This window comes from Camelus ferus, chromosome 9 (assembly GCF_009834535.1).
Source record: "Camelus ferus isolate YT-003-E chromosome 9, BCGSAC_Cfer_1.0, whole genome shotgun sequence".
Taxonomy (NCBI): Eukaryota; Metazoa; Chordata; class Mammalia; order Artiodactyla; family Camelidae; genus Camelus; species Camelus ferus.
This window is the reverse complement of record NC_045704.1, coordinates 7,503,622-7,519,035: the sequence shown is the minus strand read 5'-3', so window position 1 is coordinate 7,519,035 and position 15,414 is coordinate 7,503,622. Positions and strand designations below refer to the sequence as shown.

The 15,414-nt window shown below is 39.2% G+C and overlaps 1 protein-coding gene across 2 annotated transcripts; it reads left to right on the top strand.

Annotated features, from left to right (window-relative positions):
• Positions 1-273: 273 nt before the first annotated feature.
• LOC102522665 (zinc finger protein 211) lies at positions 274-13,789 on the top strand. Of its 2 annotated transcripts, none has more exons than XM_032487453.1 (3): positions 274-625; positions 1,690-1,816; positions 10,499-13,789. In XM_032487453.1, exons 1-3 carry the CDS (start codon positions 593-595, stop codon positions 12,142-12,144), a joined length of 1,806 nt encoding a protein of 601 aa, XP_032343344.1. In that variant the 5' UTR covers positions 274-592; the 3' UTR covers positions 12,145-13,789. The 2 variants fall into 2 exon arrangements, with proteins under 2 accessions (XP_032343344.1, XP_014416972.2); XM_014561486.2 differs by having other exon boundaries at positions 276-625; positions 1,687-1,816.
• The last annotated feature ends 1,625 nt before the right edge of the window (positions 13,790-15,414 follow it).

Below are 15,414 nucleotides of genomic sequence, written 5' to 3'. Positions count from 1 at the left end.
ACATGTACGTTTGTTCTTCAATATACACTGCAACGTTGAATGAATAAAATATCTGAATGACTATTGTTAATAAAGGCGCACTTTAGTGATCAGTAGCACCAAAGGCTCTCAAAGCAAAATGCAACCTCCCTCTGCCACGGTTCTCCATGAATCCCTCGCCCTCCTTAGAAGTCATTTCCCAGTGCCTCCGCGGTGCTCCTTGGCTCTTTTCTGGATGATTCCAGTGTGGGGCGCCCTTCCCTGAGACCTTAGCACTACATTACCCAGAAGATTGTGCGCCAAGGGGCAGCGACGTTAGTCCAATGAAAACCCAGAAAGGAGGCGTTTCCGGGTCAGCGAACATTTCGGGGAGGGACTTCCGGCGTCTACTTGGCGGCCATTTTGGTTGCTGTGGAGTCTGTTGGCCACGTGAGAAGGTCGCGTGTCCCTTGAGGGGAGCGAGGTGACGGGCTGGAAGGCGCAGGAGGAGGTTGTGTGCGCGCTGCACGGGGGCGGGTGTGAGGGTCGGGGACACCGCCGCCTGCGAGGAGTGTCGGTGCCGAGCCGACCCGGTCACTAGACTGCGGCCACTCTGCTCCGCGCAGAGGCTCGGATGGCGGCGGCTGCGCTGAGGGTCGGGGCTCAGGTAAGTGCTGCTGCTGCGGGTTCTCCCCTGCCCGTTTCCCACCCAGATAGTAACGCCCCGAGTGGGGGACGCCTGTTTCCGTCGTTTTAGCCCAGGCCCCTGGTCCAGGACAGTGAGGCCTTCGGGACGGGGCCCCTGTTTCTGCCCACCAGTGTCGTGTGGTGGCCGTGATGCAAGTGAACCGGAAACTTCGGGGAACCTGGAGTCTATCTTGTTTCTCCGAGAAACAAATTTTGATGCCCAGTTGCACCTGGAATGGTGGAGGAGTGATTGTTCCTTTATAATTAGGTCCCTGGGAGCCGTGCAGTTTTGAGCCAAGGAAGAATACGAACTGAATTAGGCTTTTAAAAGTATTCTAAAGCCCGTTCACTGGAAGGGCGGACTCTAGGGGGTGATAAGAACACTGAGGCAGAAGGCAGTTTTTGCTTTTCGAAGGTCACAACTGGTCAGAAATAGCACTGAGGAATGACTCAGGGAGGTTATGTTGCTCCAGGAAGGCCTGAGTCCCTAGCCATCGCCACGGTTAGTTTCCTCGTGGCTTCGCTTTTCCCACAGACTTCCAGGGCTGTAGAAGCACTTTTATTAAGTGGAGTTTGTCCCCATCCCCCTACGCACACATTTTGTGTATTTGAGATGCCTTCGCGTGTCTTCACCTGCCATTCTTCAAGCCCTTTGGTTTGGGGACCCTGGTTAATCCCATGCTCAGGATCCTGAGTCCAGGATGGGGAATATGGAGAGAGTATGCGTTTCCTACCACCAATAGAACGTGCTGTGGGTTATTGCTCGAACCGGTTCCAGTAGGTGATAACTGGTTTCAAGTGAGGCTGAGCTGGTTTAGGTAATTTCTGATGGGAATAAACAGCAGTGAAGAGCAGGAGTTAGGTTTGAAATGAATGCCTGTGTATTCTGGAGGCCATGGGAGATTCAGATCAGGGCAGGAAGGTTTTCTTACCCAGGTCTCAAGGCTCCATCTAGTTGGGCAGTAGGGTAGATGTGTGGGAAGATGGGTCGTGGGTTTTCAGGAGTGAGACTGTTCATGGTTTTGTTTGTCCCCATTATAGCAGGACAGTGTGACCTTTGAGGATGTGGCTGTGTACTTCTCCCGGGAGGAATGGTGTCTGCTTGATGAGGTTCAGATATGTCTGTACCTTGATGTCATGCTGGAGAACTTTGCCCTTGTATCCATGCTGGGTAAGGCCCTCACACCCATCCCTATCCTCCGAACTAGGCTCTTGCCCGTGGGGAGCTCTGATTTCTCAGTTCTGTACCGTGGGCACTTACTTTTTTCTTCAATTCCCTGGGTAGTTGCTGGGGTTACTATGGTTCGGCTGAGTGCATTCTTATTGCGGGAACTGCTGGTGTCCCAGCAACATGCAGGTAGTGATTGAGGGTCAGTGGTCTTGCGCTCAGCCTGGGAGATCCCTCCTTGCTTGCCCTCTCTCTGGCCAGCTGACTGTCCAGTTCTTTGGTATAGAAATTTTGCTCCACTCATGTACCTGACATTAAGCGGTGCCTGACTGTACAACAAACTGTTGTCATTGACATGGTCACTACTAAAGCAGACCTTGAGCTGTTCTTGTAAGACCCTTTTCCAAGATCCCAATTCTACATCCCCACCAGCATCTGTTATTTTCTCTTCTTTGGGTACTTGTCCTAACTGGTGTGAACTGGTGTATTTTTTACCATTTAGATTGCATTTCCCTAATGATGTGGTTATTGGCCATTTGTATATCACTTGAAAAATATCTGTTCAAATCCTTTTTCATTTTTATACTTGCTGACTATTTGATGGTTGTGTTATGGGCTTTCTATATTCTGGATAATAATCCCTTGTTGTGTACATGATTTTTAAATATTTTCTCCCATTCTGTGGTTGCCGTTTTCCTGTATTCATAGTGTCCTTTGGTGTACAAAAGTTTTTCAGTTTTTTCCCTTTTACCCATATCTTTATTGAAGTATCATTGTTTGCAACTATTTTCTTTCATTCAATAGTTTGTCTTTTTCTTGTGCTCATGGTTTCCTTTGCTGTACAAAAGCTTTTAATTTTAATTAAGCCCCATTTGTTTGTTTTTGGTTTTATTTCCATTACTCTAGGAGATGGATCCAAAAGAAAATTGCAGTGATTTATGTCAAGGAGTGTTCTACCTATGTTTTCCTCTAGGAGTTTTATAGTTTCCAGTGTTACATTTAGGTCTTTAAACAATTTTAAGTTTATTTTTGTATATGTTTTTAGAGATTGGTATGAATTTTCTATTTAACATTTTGTCTGATCCATTCTGAGTTACTTTTTGTGAAGGGTGAAAGGTTTGTGTCTAGATTCTTTTTTTTTTTTTTTTGTATGTTATGTTCAGTTGTTCCAGTATCATTTATTAAAGACTTAATCTTTTCTCTGTGTATTGCCTTTGCTTATCTGTCAAAGATTAATTGACTGTATTTCTATGGGTCTATTTTTGGGCTCTCAATACTGTTCATTGATCGATTTATCTATTCTTTCAAGAATACCACCCTGGCTTGAGGACTAGATACTAATTTGGGGGGAGGGGCAGGGGGAGGTGATAAGCTTTATTTATTTATATTTAGAGGAGGTGCCTAGAGTTGAACCTAGGACTTCATGCATGCTAAGTTTACGCTCTTGCTCTTGAACTGTACCCTCCCCACTAATTCCTGAAATTTAGTAGTGTCAGTCTGTCATCTTTGTTTTTCAGTACTGTGTTGGCTGTTCTGGGACTTTTGCCTCTCTATATAAACTTTAGGATCAGTTTGTTTCTAGCCACAAAATAACTTACTGGAGTTTTGATTTGGATTGCATTGCATCTGTGGATCAAGTTGGATAGAACTAACATCTTGACAATAGTGTGTCTTTCTATTTATGGACATGAAATACCTTTCCATTTATTTATTTATTTCATTTCATTCATCAGAGTTTTATAGTTTCCCACACACACATCTTGTTGGTAGATTTATAAATAAGTATTTCTTTCTTGAATTGTTTTTCTTTTTTATAGTAATGTACACAGTATTGTGCTTTTAATTTTAAATTTCACATGTTCATTGCTGGTATATTGGAGGGTGATTGACTTTTGTATATTAACCTTATATTTTGAAACCTTGGTATAGTTTGAAATAATTGCTGTTTCATTCCAGGATTTGGTTTGGTTTGGTTTTTGTTTTTTTTTTTTAACATAGTTGATCATGTTATCTGAGAATGAAGCGTTTTCTTCTTTCCGTCCAAATCAGTACATCTTTTACATAACCTTATTCCATGGCGTTAATTTTGAATTCCAATATAAAGCTGAAAAGGAGTGGTAAGATGGAACATCCTTGCCTTTTCTCAGTGAGAAAGCTTCTAGTTTTTCTCTGTTAAGTATGATAATAGCTGTAGGGTTTTATTTACATTAGCAAGTTGAAGTTTTCCTCTATGTTTAGTTCACTAAGAGATAGATAGTTTTCATGAGTGAGTGTTGGGTTTTGTCAGGTTATTTCCCTGCATTTATTAATGCAATCATTTGTTTTTTTTAATCTGTTGATATGGATCATATTAATTGACTTTCGAATGTTAAACCAGCCTTGCAAACCTTGGGTAAATCCCACTTCATTGTGGTGTTTAATTCTTTTTATACAGTTTTTGAATGAATTTAGTAATATTTTGTGAGGATTTTTGTGCCTGTGTTCATGAGTGATGTTGGTCTGTGATTTCTTCTTTGATCTATGTGTTATTTGTAGATTTATTGTTTACTTTCACAATATTTTGGAATTTTGTTCCTATTCTTCTGTTACTGGTTTCTGGTGTAACCCAGTGTGGTCTGAGAAAAGACATTGTGTGATTTCTCTTTTAAAGTTTTTATTCTTGATACTCTTCCTATATGTGTGAAACCCAGATTTCTGATTTATATCAGTTTCCATCTGTAGAACTTGTTTTAATAAATTCCCACAAATTTTCTGTGTCTAAGAAGGTTTGTATTTCACCATCACTTTTGACGGTTAATTTTAGTGGATGTTGACTTCTAGGTTGTTGAGGCTTTCCCCGTGTCCCTCCCCAGCACCTGAAATGTTTCACTGCATTCTGTTTGCATGAGTTGTGAGGAGACTTCAAATGTAATTTTTTTTGTTGCTCCTCTGTAGGTAAGATGTTTCAGGATTTTTCTTTCTGCTTTTGAATATGGTATGCCTAGGTGTGTTTTTTTGGTATTCAACCAGTTTGATGTTCTCTGAGCTTCCTGGGTCTGTGAGTTGGTGTCTGACATTAATTTGGTGGAAGTTCTCCATCATTATTGCTTGAAATATTTCTTTGTTCCTTTTTTCACTTTCTCTTTGTGATGTTTCTATACATGTATATTAATTCTTTTGTAGTTGTCCCACAGTTCTTGAATATTTTTGTTTTATTGTTTTTAGTCTTTTTTTGTTTGCTTGCTTTACAGTTCTGAAAGTTTCTTTTCTTTTTCCTTTTTTTTTGAAGTTTCTACTAAGAGAACATCAAGCTCAGATTCTTTCCTCAGCTGTGTACAGTCTGTGAATGAGCCCATCACAGCCATCTTCATTTCTATTACTGTGTTTTTGATCTCTTGCTTTTTTTTTTTTTTTTTTTTTTCGGTTCTTTCTTAGAATTTCCACCTGTCTGCTTTATATTGCCCTCTGGTCTCATGTAATATGTACTTTATCCTTAGCAGACTTTAATTAGCACATTAATCATAGTTATCTCTTACTCCCAATATCAGTATTGCAACATCCCTGTAATAATCTGATTCCAGCTCTGAAGCTTCCTTTGTCTTCTAAAACCTTTTTCCCCCCTTTTAGTGTGCCCTGTAATATTATCTTGAAAACTGGCATGATGATAGTCCTGTATTGGTGTGTGTTGGTAAGGTGTGGTGAGAAAACAGGCATAGCCCTGTAAGCATTCATAGTGTGTTTAATTTTCAGGCTTTTAATGAGTTCCTGTGTCTAGACTGTGAACCTCACAAGGGCTTTTCAATTTATTTTTCCTTCCCTTAGGTGGGAGAGGATGGGCACAGGGGGGCTGAAGTTGAGTATTTTGTTTTTCCCAGACAAGTTTGGCTCTGATAAAACTGCAGCAGGTTAGGCTCTGGTTCAATAATTTTGATTAGGATAGGCTTTGTTAAGAACAGAATGGTCTGGCTTTTATTAATCTAATCTTTACCATTTCCTTTTCCAGAAAGCTTGGTTTACTTTGTTCTTTTTGTAGTTCGTCGAGTTGTAAAGTTAGCTTGTTGAGTCATGACATTTCTTCTATCTTGATGTAAGCATTTTTTGCTCTCAGTTTTCCCCTCAGTACTGCTTTTGCTGCATCTTCTAAGTTTTATTTTCTAGTTTCCTTTGTGACTTTTTTTCTTGAAACTATTGGTCGTTTAAGGGCATATTATCCGAGTTCCACAAATTTGTGAATATTTCAGTTTTCTGTATGTTGATTTTTATCTTCATTCCATTGAGGTTTGAGAGTGTAGTTTGTATAATCTTTATCTAATTAAATCTGTTGTTCTTATCCATTATTGATAGCAGAGTATTGAAATCTCCAAATGTTATTGTAGGACTGTTCCTCCTTACAACTGTCAGTTTTTGCTTTATATATTTTGATGGTGTATTATTCGGTGTGTAAATATATCTAATTATTTCTGCCTCTTAAGTTAAATCTCTTGTCAAAATATAATGTCCTTTGTACCCTTTTTAGACTTAAAATCTTTATTGTCTTGTATTAATAGTAGCCACACCTGTGTTTTGGTTACTATTTACATGAAATATCTTTTCTAACCTTTCATTTTTAACTTGTCTTTTGTCGGCAGTATATAGTCAGAGCATTTTTAAAATCTATTCTGCAAGTCAGTCTTTTGCTTTGGGAGTTTAATCCATTTACATCTATAGCAATTTCTGATGAAAGATACTTTTTCTTATTTTATACTTTCTTTCTTGTGTGTTTAGGGATTTGTTTGCCTTATTTTTTGTTATTTTCTCCTTGCATTTAGTTGATGTTTTTGTAGTGAAATGTCTTAATTCCCTTCTTGTTTCCATTGTGTTCCCATATATCTTTTGTTGTAGTTACCATTGGGATTACATTTAATATCCTAAAGCTAGAGCATACTAATTTTAATTTATACCAGTTTACCATCAATAACACTAAAAAATCTGATGGTATACAGCTCTGTCCCCACCATTTTCAATTACTGTTTTCACAAAATTACATCTTTATATGATGAGTGGTTAAACTGCGACTTATATTTTAACATGTGAGAGTCTCCGAAATCATGTAGGAAAACAAGTACATGCACTGATAATGTTATAATGAAACTGGCTGTTAAAATTTCCTGTAACTTAACTTTCAGATATCTTTATTTCTTCAAATAACTGAATTATTGTTTAGTTTCCTTTGATTTCAATCTGAAGGACTCCCTTTACAGGTGTAGTCGTAAAGGACTTCCTCAGCTTTTGTTTCCCTGAGAATACCTTAATTTCTCCTTATTATTGAAGGATGATCTTGCCTGATCTAGGATTCTTGTTTGCCACATTTTTCATTCAATGACTTGAATGTATCAGCCCCACTGCTTTCTGGCTCCCCAAGATTTCTGTTGAGAAGTCTACTGATAATCTTGTTGGGGATCCTTTCTCTCTTGATGATTTTGAGATTCACTCTTTGTCTCTGCCTTTGAACAGTTTGATTATAATGTGCCGCACTGTGGGTCTCAAAGGTTATCCTGCTTGGAGTTCATTGAGATACTTAGGTGTTTATATCCGTGTCTTTCATCAAATCTGGAATGTTTTTCTGCGTTGGATCCTTCTAGAGATTTTTTTTTCACTTCAGAAATTGGCCTTTTCAGGTGCTCAATTTTTTATAGTACTTACTACTTATTGTTATTTCCCTTTTGTTTGGGCAATTTTTTTTCATCCACTTGTGTAGCTATTTGAACATGTTTCAGACAGTTGTTTTAAAGTCTTTTTCTAGTCAGTTCACCAACTGTTTGTTCCTTGTGTACCTGTTCAGAAGGTACAATTGCTATAGATTTGTTATTTTCATTTGACTGCATCATATATTCCTGTTTCTTTGTATGCCTTGTGACTTTTTGTTGTTGAAAACTGAGCATTTTTATCTGATAATATTGTAGCTGTGGAAATCCTGTTTCCTTTTTTTTTTTTTTTTGAACAAGACTATTTAATTTACCCAAACTACCCATTGGAAAAAAAAAAAAAAAAAAAAAACTAAGGTCAAGCCACCAGAGCTATTCACCAGGAAACTAAAATTTGGAGGGCACAACATTTTAGGAATAGATTTTTTTTTTAATTGCAAATATAAAATTCTCTAGCAAAATTCCCTCACTATTTCTCTAGCCATTTTTTAGCTTCCTTCTGCCCCTGGGCTCAGCCCCTTGTCCATGGACTCTGGTGGAATGAAGACCCGGTCATAGACAGGTGGCCTTCTTCTTGCTTGCTTGCTTGCTTTAGGTCCTTTTCTCCCATGATATCCAGTGGTGTGAAAGCAACTCTTTTATTGTTGTTTTTTCCTACATGTCTTGAGAAACATGTAGTCACTATGCATAGTTTGGGGCTATTTTTCTGTCAGTCCTTTTTTTGTTTGTTTTGTTTTGTTTTTTTGTTTTGTTTTTTTTTTTAACTTTTTTATTGAGTTATAGTCATTTTACAATGTTGTGTCAAATTCCAGTGTAGAGCACAATTTTTCAGTTATACATGAACATACATACATCCTTGTCATATTCTCTTTTGCTGTGAGCCACCACAAGATCCTGCATATATTTCCCTGTGCTACACAGTACAATCTTGTTTATCTATTCTACATTTTGAAATCCCAGTCCCTTCCCACCCACCCCCATCCCCCTGGCAACCACAAGTTTGTATTCTATGTCTATGACTCTGTTTTTGTTTTGTATTTATGTTTTTTTGTTTTGTTTTTTGTTTTCTGTTTTTGTTTTTGTTTTTTTTAGATTCCACATATGAGCAATCTCATACGGTGTTTTTCTTTCTCTTTCTGACTTAATTCACTTAGAATGACATTCTCCAGTAACATCCATATTGCTGCAAATGGTGTTATGTTGTCACTTTTTATGGCTGAATACTATTCCATTGTATAAATATACCACATCTTTATCTAGTCATCTGTTGATGGACATTTAGGCTGTTTCCATGTCTTGGCTGTTGTAAATAGTGCTGCTGTGAACATTGGGGTGCAGGTGTCATTTTGAAGTAGGGTTCCTTCTGGATATATGCCCAAGAGCGGGATTCCTGGGTAATATGGTAAGTCTATTCCCAGTCTTCTGAGGAATCTCCTGTTTCCTTTTTAACCAAGATTTGCTGTGTGGTGTTTTCTCTTTGTTTTTGATGGTTTTAGGGTGTCTTTTCTGAATGTTAACACGAGGTGGAAATGTAAGGTCTTTTCACTGTTCCTTTGCTTGAAGGTGTGCTATGAGTTTTAAAGTTCCCCCATACAAATGTTTACTTTTTATTGTCCTGGTCCCTAAATATCTCACTCCCCAAAAGGGAAAACGAGAACGATGAAGAGAGGGAGAATAGACATTGGCCCTTTAAATTTCCTGGGTGTGCTTCATCCAGGGTTGGCTGGTGCTTTGTATGGTGCTGGTACTATTTACAGCAATGCCAGTACACCTCTGTGTCAACCGTCTGCTTTCAGAAGCAGCAGAGTGCACATCTCTGATACTTGGTGGACCAGGTGCTTTGTTCCCACTCCAGCTCCTGCAGGCTGCATGCACACTGCTCCAGGGACATGTGCCCAGCTGTCTGCCCTAGAACTTGGGTTGGGGTTGTTGGTGGCTACTACATGCTAAGAACTGAACTTAACAAAGTTAATGTAATTTCAGACAATGGAAATCTACAGTAGACTCCAGAGTTGCAAAATATTAACATCAGTTAAATTCTGACAGTACAGTTGTTTTTTAGGTGGAGAGATTGATTCCTAACACTTTGTACTCCTGCTCTTCCTCCTTTCCTCTAGCTCCTTGGAGATTCTTTTTTTAGTATGTAAGTATCCATTCTTTCTCTCTTGTGAACTGAGTTCCTCTGGGCCAGTGTTGGCCACTCACCTGTCCTGACTTTCCATTAGGACTTGTATCCTTTGTGTCCTATGTAGTCGTTCAGCTGGAGGTGGAGAGTCCTTGGTGCTCCTGGGATGGACATGACCGTTGTTTCAGCCAAAAAGAGCCCAGGGATAGCCTGGCCAGAATGAGTGGCAGCTGGGAGAGGGCTTGATGTCAGGTCTCTGCTGAAGTCATACTAGGAACCTGTCTTGTCTGACTGCTGTTTTAGTGCCATTGCCAGTGGCCACAGATCACTTCTGTCATCCTTTCTCCATTGTTGACACCCTTACAGCTTGTCATTTGTACTGTTTCTCCCTTTTATCCTGACTTCAGCCTGGTATAAACTCCCTACCACCTCTCTAGATCACTTACCTCATGTGGTAAGTGATCACTGTTTTCCCCATACTAGTTTCTGGCATTATTTATGTCCTAAAACACAGGGGTAACCTTTAATATTCCTTGAACACTAGTTGCCTGTTCCAGTGAGATTTTCTGGGGCCTGTACATATACTTTTAAATAGTATCATAGGTCACCAGCGTTGACAGAAGAGTGAATTGTAGAAGATGCCTTTCACACTTGGGCCACATCCAGTCCTTGTGCCTTGGGCTTGGTGAGGCCGCCTCAATTCTGTGATGTTAAGGGCCAGTAATGCACAGCAGCTGCGTCCTCAGTTTGATCCCAACTTGATTTTCCAAACACAATCCCTTGGACTGATCGTTTCATGTGTCAAAGGTACCCTTGTGTTGGTGTCGTTCCCGCCTCCCCCATTCCCCAGCCTCATTAAAGTCAGCATGTTCTTCAACATCACTTGTTCGTTTTCAGGTTCTTGTCATGGAGTTGAGGATGAACAGCCACCTTGTGAACAGAGCTCACCTGTAGGAGTGTCACAGATCAGGACTTCTGGGGCAGGTGTGTCTCCTGAGAAGGGCCAGCCATGTAAGATGTGTGTCCAAGTCTTGAGAGACATCCTGCACTTGGCTGAACACCAGGGAACACATAGAGGGCAGAAATCATACACACGTGGGACATATGGGAAGCAGTTCTATTTCACTGTAGACCTTCAACAGCCCCAGAGGCAGCACATTAGAGAGAAACACTTCAGATGTGATGTGGGGGGACCCTCATTTTTGAAGAGCTGCACAGTCAATGCATCAGGGAACCTCTTTACCTACAGGAAGATTGGGAAGGATTTTCTGGCTAACATGGGGCTTCAGCAACAGGCTGCTAATCCTAGTAAGAAACTAAACAGTGACAAATGTGGAGCTGTTTTTCGCAGTAGAAAAAGTCATCTCAGCATCAGAGAATGCAAGAAGGCCTCCAGCCACAGAGACATACTTGTTCAGGATGAAAGAGTGTTCAGTAGTGAAGGGCTTTGTTTGTGCAACAAATGTGGGAAAACCTGCACTGAAAGATGTAAACTTACTCAGCACCGGAAAGTTCACACTGGACAAAGCCCTTATGAATGCAGAGACTGTGGAATATCCTTTATCCAAGGCCACCGCCTTAGTGCCTATGGGCAAATCCACACTGGAGAAAAGCCTTTTGAGTGCAGTGAATGTGGGAAGTCCTTCTGTCGAAGGGAATACCTCGATGACCATAGGAAAATTCACGTGGGAGTAAAGCCTTATGAGTGCAAGTATTGTGATAAATCTTTTTTTCGAAGGTGCCAATTAGTTCGACATCAGAGAGTTCACACTGGAGAAAGGCCTTTTAAGTGCAATGAATGTGGAAAATCCTTTAGGCAAAGCAGCCACCTCAGTTTCCATAGGAAAATGCACACTGGAAAAAAGGCTTTTGAGTGCAATGAATGTGGGAAATCTTTTTATGATAGGTCTGGTTTTCGTCATCATCAGAGAGCTCACACTGGAGAAAGGTCTTATAAGTGCAATAAATGTGAGAAAGCTTATATTTGGCGTTCTAGCCTCCGTGTTCATCAGAGAGTTCACACTGGAGAAAGGCCTTTTAAGTGCAATGAATGTGGGAAATCCTTTAGCCAAAGCAACCACCTCAGTTTCCATAGGAGAATGCACACTGGAGAAAAGCCTTTTAAGTGCAGTGAATGTGGGAAATCTTTTAATGATAAGTCTAACTTTCGTTATCATCAGAGAGTTCACACTGGAGAAAGGTCTTACAAGTGCAGTGAATGTGGCAAATCTTATATTAGGAGTTCTGGTCTCCGTGTTCATCAGAGAGTTCACACTGGAGAAAGGCCTTTTAAGTGTAGTGATTGTGGGAAATCTTTTATGGTTTGGTCGGGCCTTCGTTACCATCAGAGAGTTCACAGTGGAGAAAAGCCTTATGAGTGCAGTCAGTGTGGGAAATCTTTTACTGCTCGATCTAGCCTGTGTTATCATCAGAGAGTTCACACTGCAGGAAAGCCTTCTGAGTCCAGGGAATGTGGGAAATCTTCTACTGATAGGTCTGGCCTCCTTTATCATCAGAGTTCAGAGTGGAGAAAGGCCTTATGAGTGCAAGGAATGTGATGTCTTTTATCCAAAAGAGCCATTTGCTTTGACATAACAAAGTTCACAATGGAAAAAAGGCCTTACGAATGCAGTAGATGAGAACCACACTGGGAGTGTAGGAGTTTGAGGTGATAAGAGGTTGGGAGGATGCATCTGCATTAGGCCTGCAGCCAAGAGACCATTTCTAGGGAGGAAACTGAGGCCCAAGGAGGGTGTGTCATCTTGTAAGCTCCCAGCTTGGACAGGGATTTAGGATTCAGTGCCAGGCTGCCTCGTTCAGGGCATGTAAAACAGTAAGATTAAACCATTACCTCATAACATATACAAAAATAAACTCAAAATGAGTTAAAGAAATATGTAAGACCTGAAACCAGAAAATGCCTAGAAGACAATATAGGTAGAACACTCTTTGACATAAATTGTAGCAGTATTTTGGGGGGATCTGTTTCCTAACACAGAATAAATAAAAGCAAAAATAAACAAATGGTGGGACCTGATTAAATTTAAAACCTTTTAGACAGCAAAGGAAACCATTGACAAAATGAAAAGACAACCTTTGGAATGAAAAAATATTTGGAAGTAATATGACTAACAAGTGGTTAATATCCTAAATATATGAACAGCTCATGCTACTCAATATATAAAAAACCCAAACAATCCGACCAGAAAATAGAAGTACTGAATAACCATTATTCCAGAGAAGCCATATAGCTGGCTCACGGGCATATGAAAAGATGGTCAACAATGCTAATTATTAGAGAAATGCAATCCGAGTAACCCAGAGATATCTCCTGCCAACTGTAAGAATGGCAGTCAGCAAAGAGTCTACAAATAACAAATGTTGGTGAGGATGTAGAGAATAGAAAACCCTTATACACTGTTGGTGGGAATGTAAATTTGTGTAGCCACTATGGGAAACAGTTTGGAAGTTCTTCAGAAAACTATAATTAGAACTAACTATGATCCAGCAATTCCACCCCTGGATACTTATCTAGAAAATAGGAAAATACAAATCCAAGATCTATGCACCCTGAAGTTCACAGCAGCCCTGTTTACAGTGGTTATGATATGAGGACAAACCAAATGCCCGTCAGCATACGAGTGGATAAAGGAGATGTGAGGCATATACACACGGACGTGACTCAGCTGTAGGAAGGATGAAATTCTGCCACTTGCAGCAACTTCCATAAAACTGGGGAATATTATACCTCGTGAAATAATGTCACACAGAAACAAATACTCTGTGATAACACTTATATTTGGAATCCAGATATACTAAGAATGAACATATATGCAAAATAGAAAAAAAAGCTTGCAGTTACAGAAAACAAACTAGTGGTTACCAGAGGGAAGAGGGGGGTGAGGTCAAATGGGGATATGGAATTAAAGAGACTTTCTTAAATATTCACTTTTGAATGTATTTCTACTAATATATATCCATGCGAAATACCTACAAAATACCTTAAAATTTTACCCACAAGTATGTTTTTCATAAAATTATACTAATATTATGAAATTAATAAGTATGTTATGTAAGTGGGAAGGATTTGACCAAAGAAAAGAAATTGAATGGAAAGGAATTTAAGTAAACATTGTATCATTTTCATTTTGGAGAATAAACCCAAATCCATCTGGATTTGATTTAAAATATAAGTATATTCTATGTATATCCTATGGAATGGGAGAAAAAACTGCAAACAAGGTGACAAGGATGTAATTACAAACATTTTGATACAGCTCATAGAACTCTATAACAAAGAAATAACCCAATAAAACAATGGGCAGGAAACCGAAATAGATATTACTCCAGAGAAGACATACTGATGGCCAACAGGCAGATGAAAACGTTTAATGTCTCTAATTATCAGAGAAATGTAAATCAGAACAACAATGAGGTGTCACCTTAGACCAGACAGAATGGCCACCCTTAAAAAGTCCACAAATGATAAATACTGGAGAGCGTGTGGAGAAAAGGGAACCTTCCTACACTGTTGGTTGGAGTGTAATTTGGTGCAGCCACTATGGAAAACAGTATACAGATCCCTTAAAAAGTAAAAATAGAGTTAGCATATCCAGCAATACCATTCCTGGGCATATATCCAGAGAAAATAATTGGAAAAGATACATGGACCCTAATTTTCATAGAAGTACTGTTCACACTAGCCAAGACACGGATGTATCCTAATTTTTCTTTGACAGATAAATGGATGAAGTCAGAGTGTATATATACAATGGAATACTACTTAGCCATAAGAAAGAACAATATAATGCCATTAGCAATGTGGATGGACCAAGAGATCACCATACTAAGTGAAGTAGATCCAACAAAGACACATATATCACTTCTATGTGGAATCTAAAAAAAGAAAATGATACAAATGAACATATTTACAAAACAGAAACAGACTCTCAGACATAGAGAACAAACTTATGGTTACCAAAAGGGAAAGTAGGATGAGGGATAAATAAGGAGTTTAGAATTAACAGATACCCACTACTATACATAAAATAGATAAACAAGGTCCTGCTGTGTAGATCAGGGAACCATATTCGGTATCTTGTAATAACCTATAATGAAAAAGAATATTAAAAAGTAATGTATATATGTGTAGCTAAATCACCATGCTGTACACCGGCAACTAACAAAACAGTGTAAACTATATTTTGATACAAAAAAATCCTGTGTGGCACACAAGACTGCTCTGTTTTGAAGGAGACCTGTGTGTGGGCACTGTGTACATCAGATAAAAGCATCTTCAAACATAGATGAAAATGCAGAAATGCAAGCTGAAGTAATAAAATGTGAGATTGAACAACATTGGAAGGATCCATATTTACTTCAAGGAAGTTTCTTCCAGAAATACACGTGTAGTTAAGCAGTGGATGGTGAAATAAATGCGGATTATTTTCAACTGGATTAAAAATGAAACGACTATACCAGCCACCACTATACTGACTTGCTAATTTTCTGCTATGGTCATTTCATGGGGAAGGAAGAATAGCTGAGATGTCAGTAATGCGTTTGAAAATGATACATGTTCATAGTTGCAATCTGAAATGATTGTTCACTCAAGAAACATAATGGGAGGGAGGGTATAGTTCAAGTGGTAGAGTGTGTGCTTAGCTGGTCCTGAGATCCTGGGTTCAATCCTTAGTATTTCCTCTAGAAATAAGTAAATAATCCCCCCCTACACAAAAGAAATAAATATTTTTTTAAACACTATAGAACCACAGTAAGCATTATTGGAATTAATAACAAGGTTTATGCTGCAC

Coding starts and splice junctions, on each gene's coding strand:
- LOC102522665 (XM_014561486.2), top strand. CDS start 593: ATGGCGGCGGCTGCGCTGAGGGTCGGGGCTCAG. Junction 626..1,686: donor CGCTGAGGGTCGGGGCTCAG/GTAAGTGCTGCT, acceptor TCCCCATTATAG/CAGGACAGTGTGACCTTTGA. Junction 1,817..10,498: donor TGCCCTTGTATCCATGCTGG/GTAAGGCCCTCA, acceptor GTTCGTTTTCAG/GTTCTTGTCATGGAGTTGAG.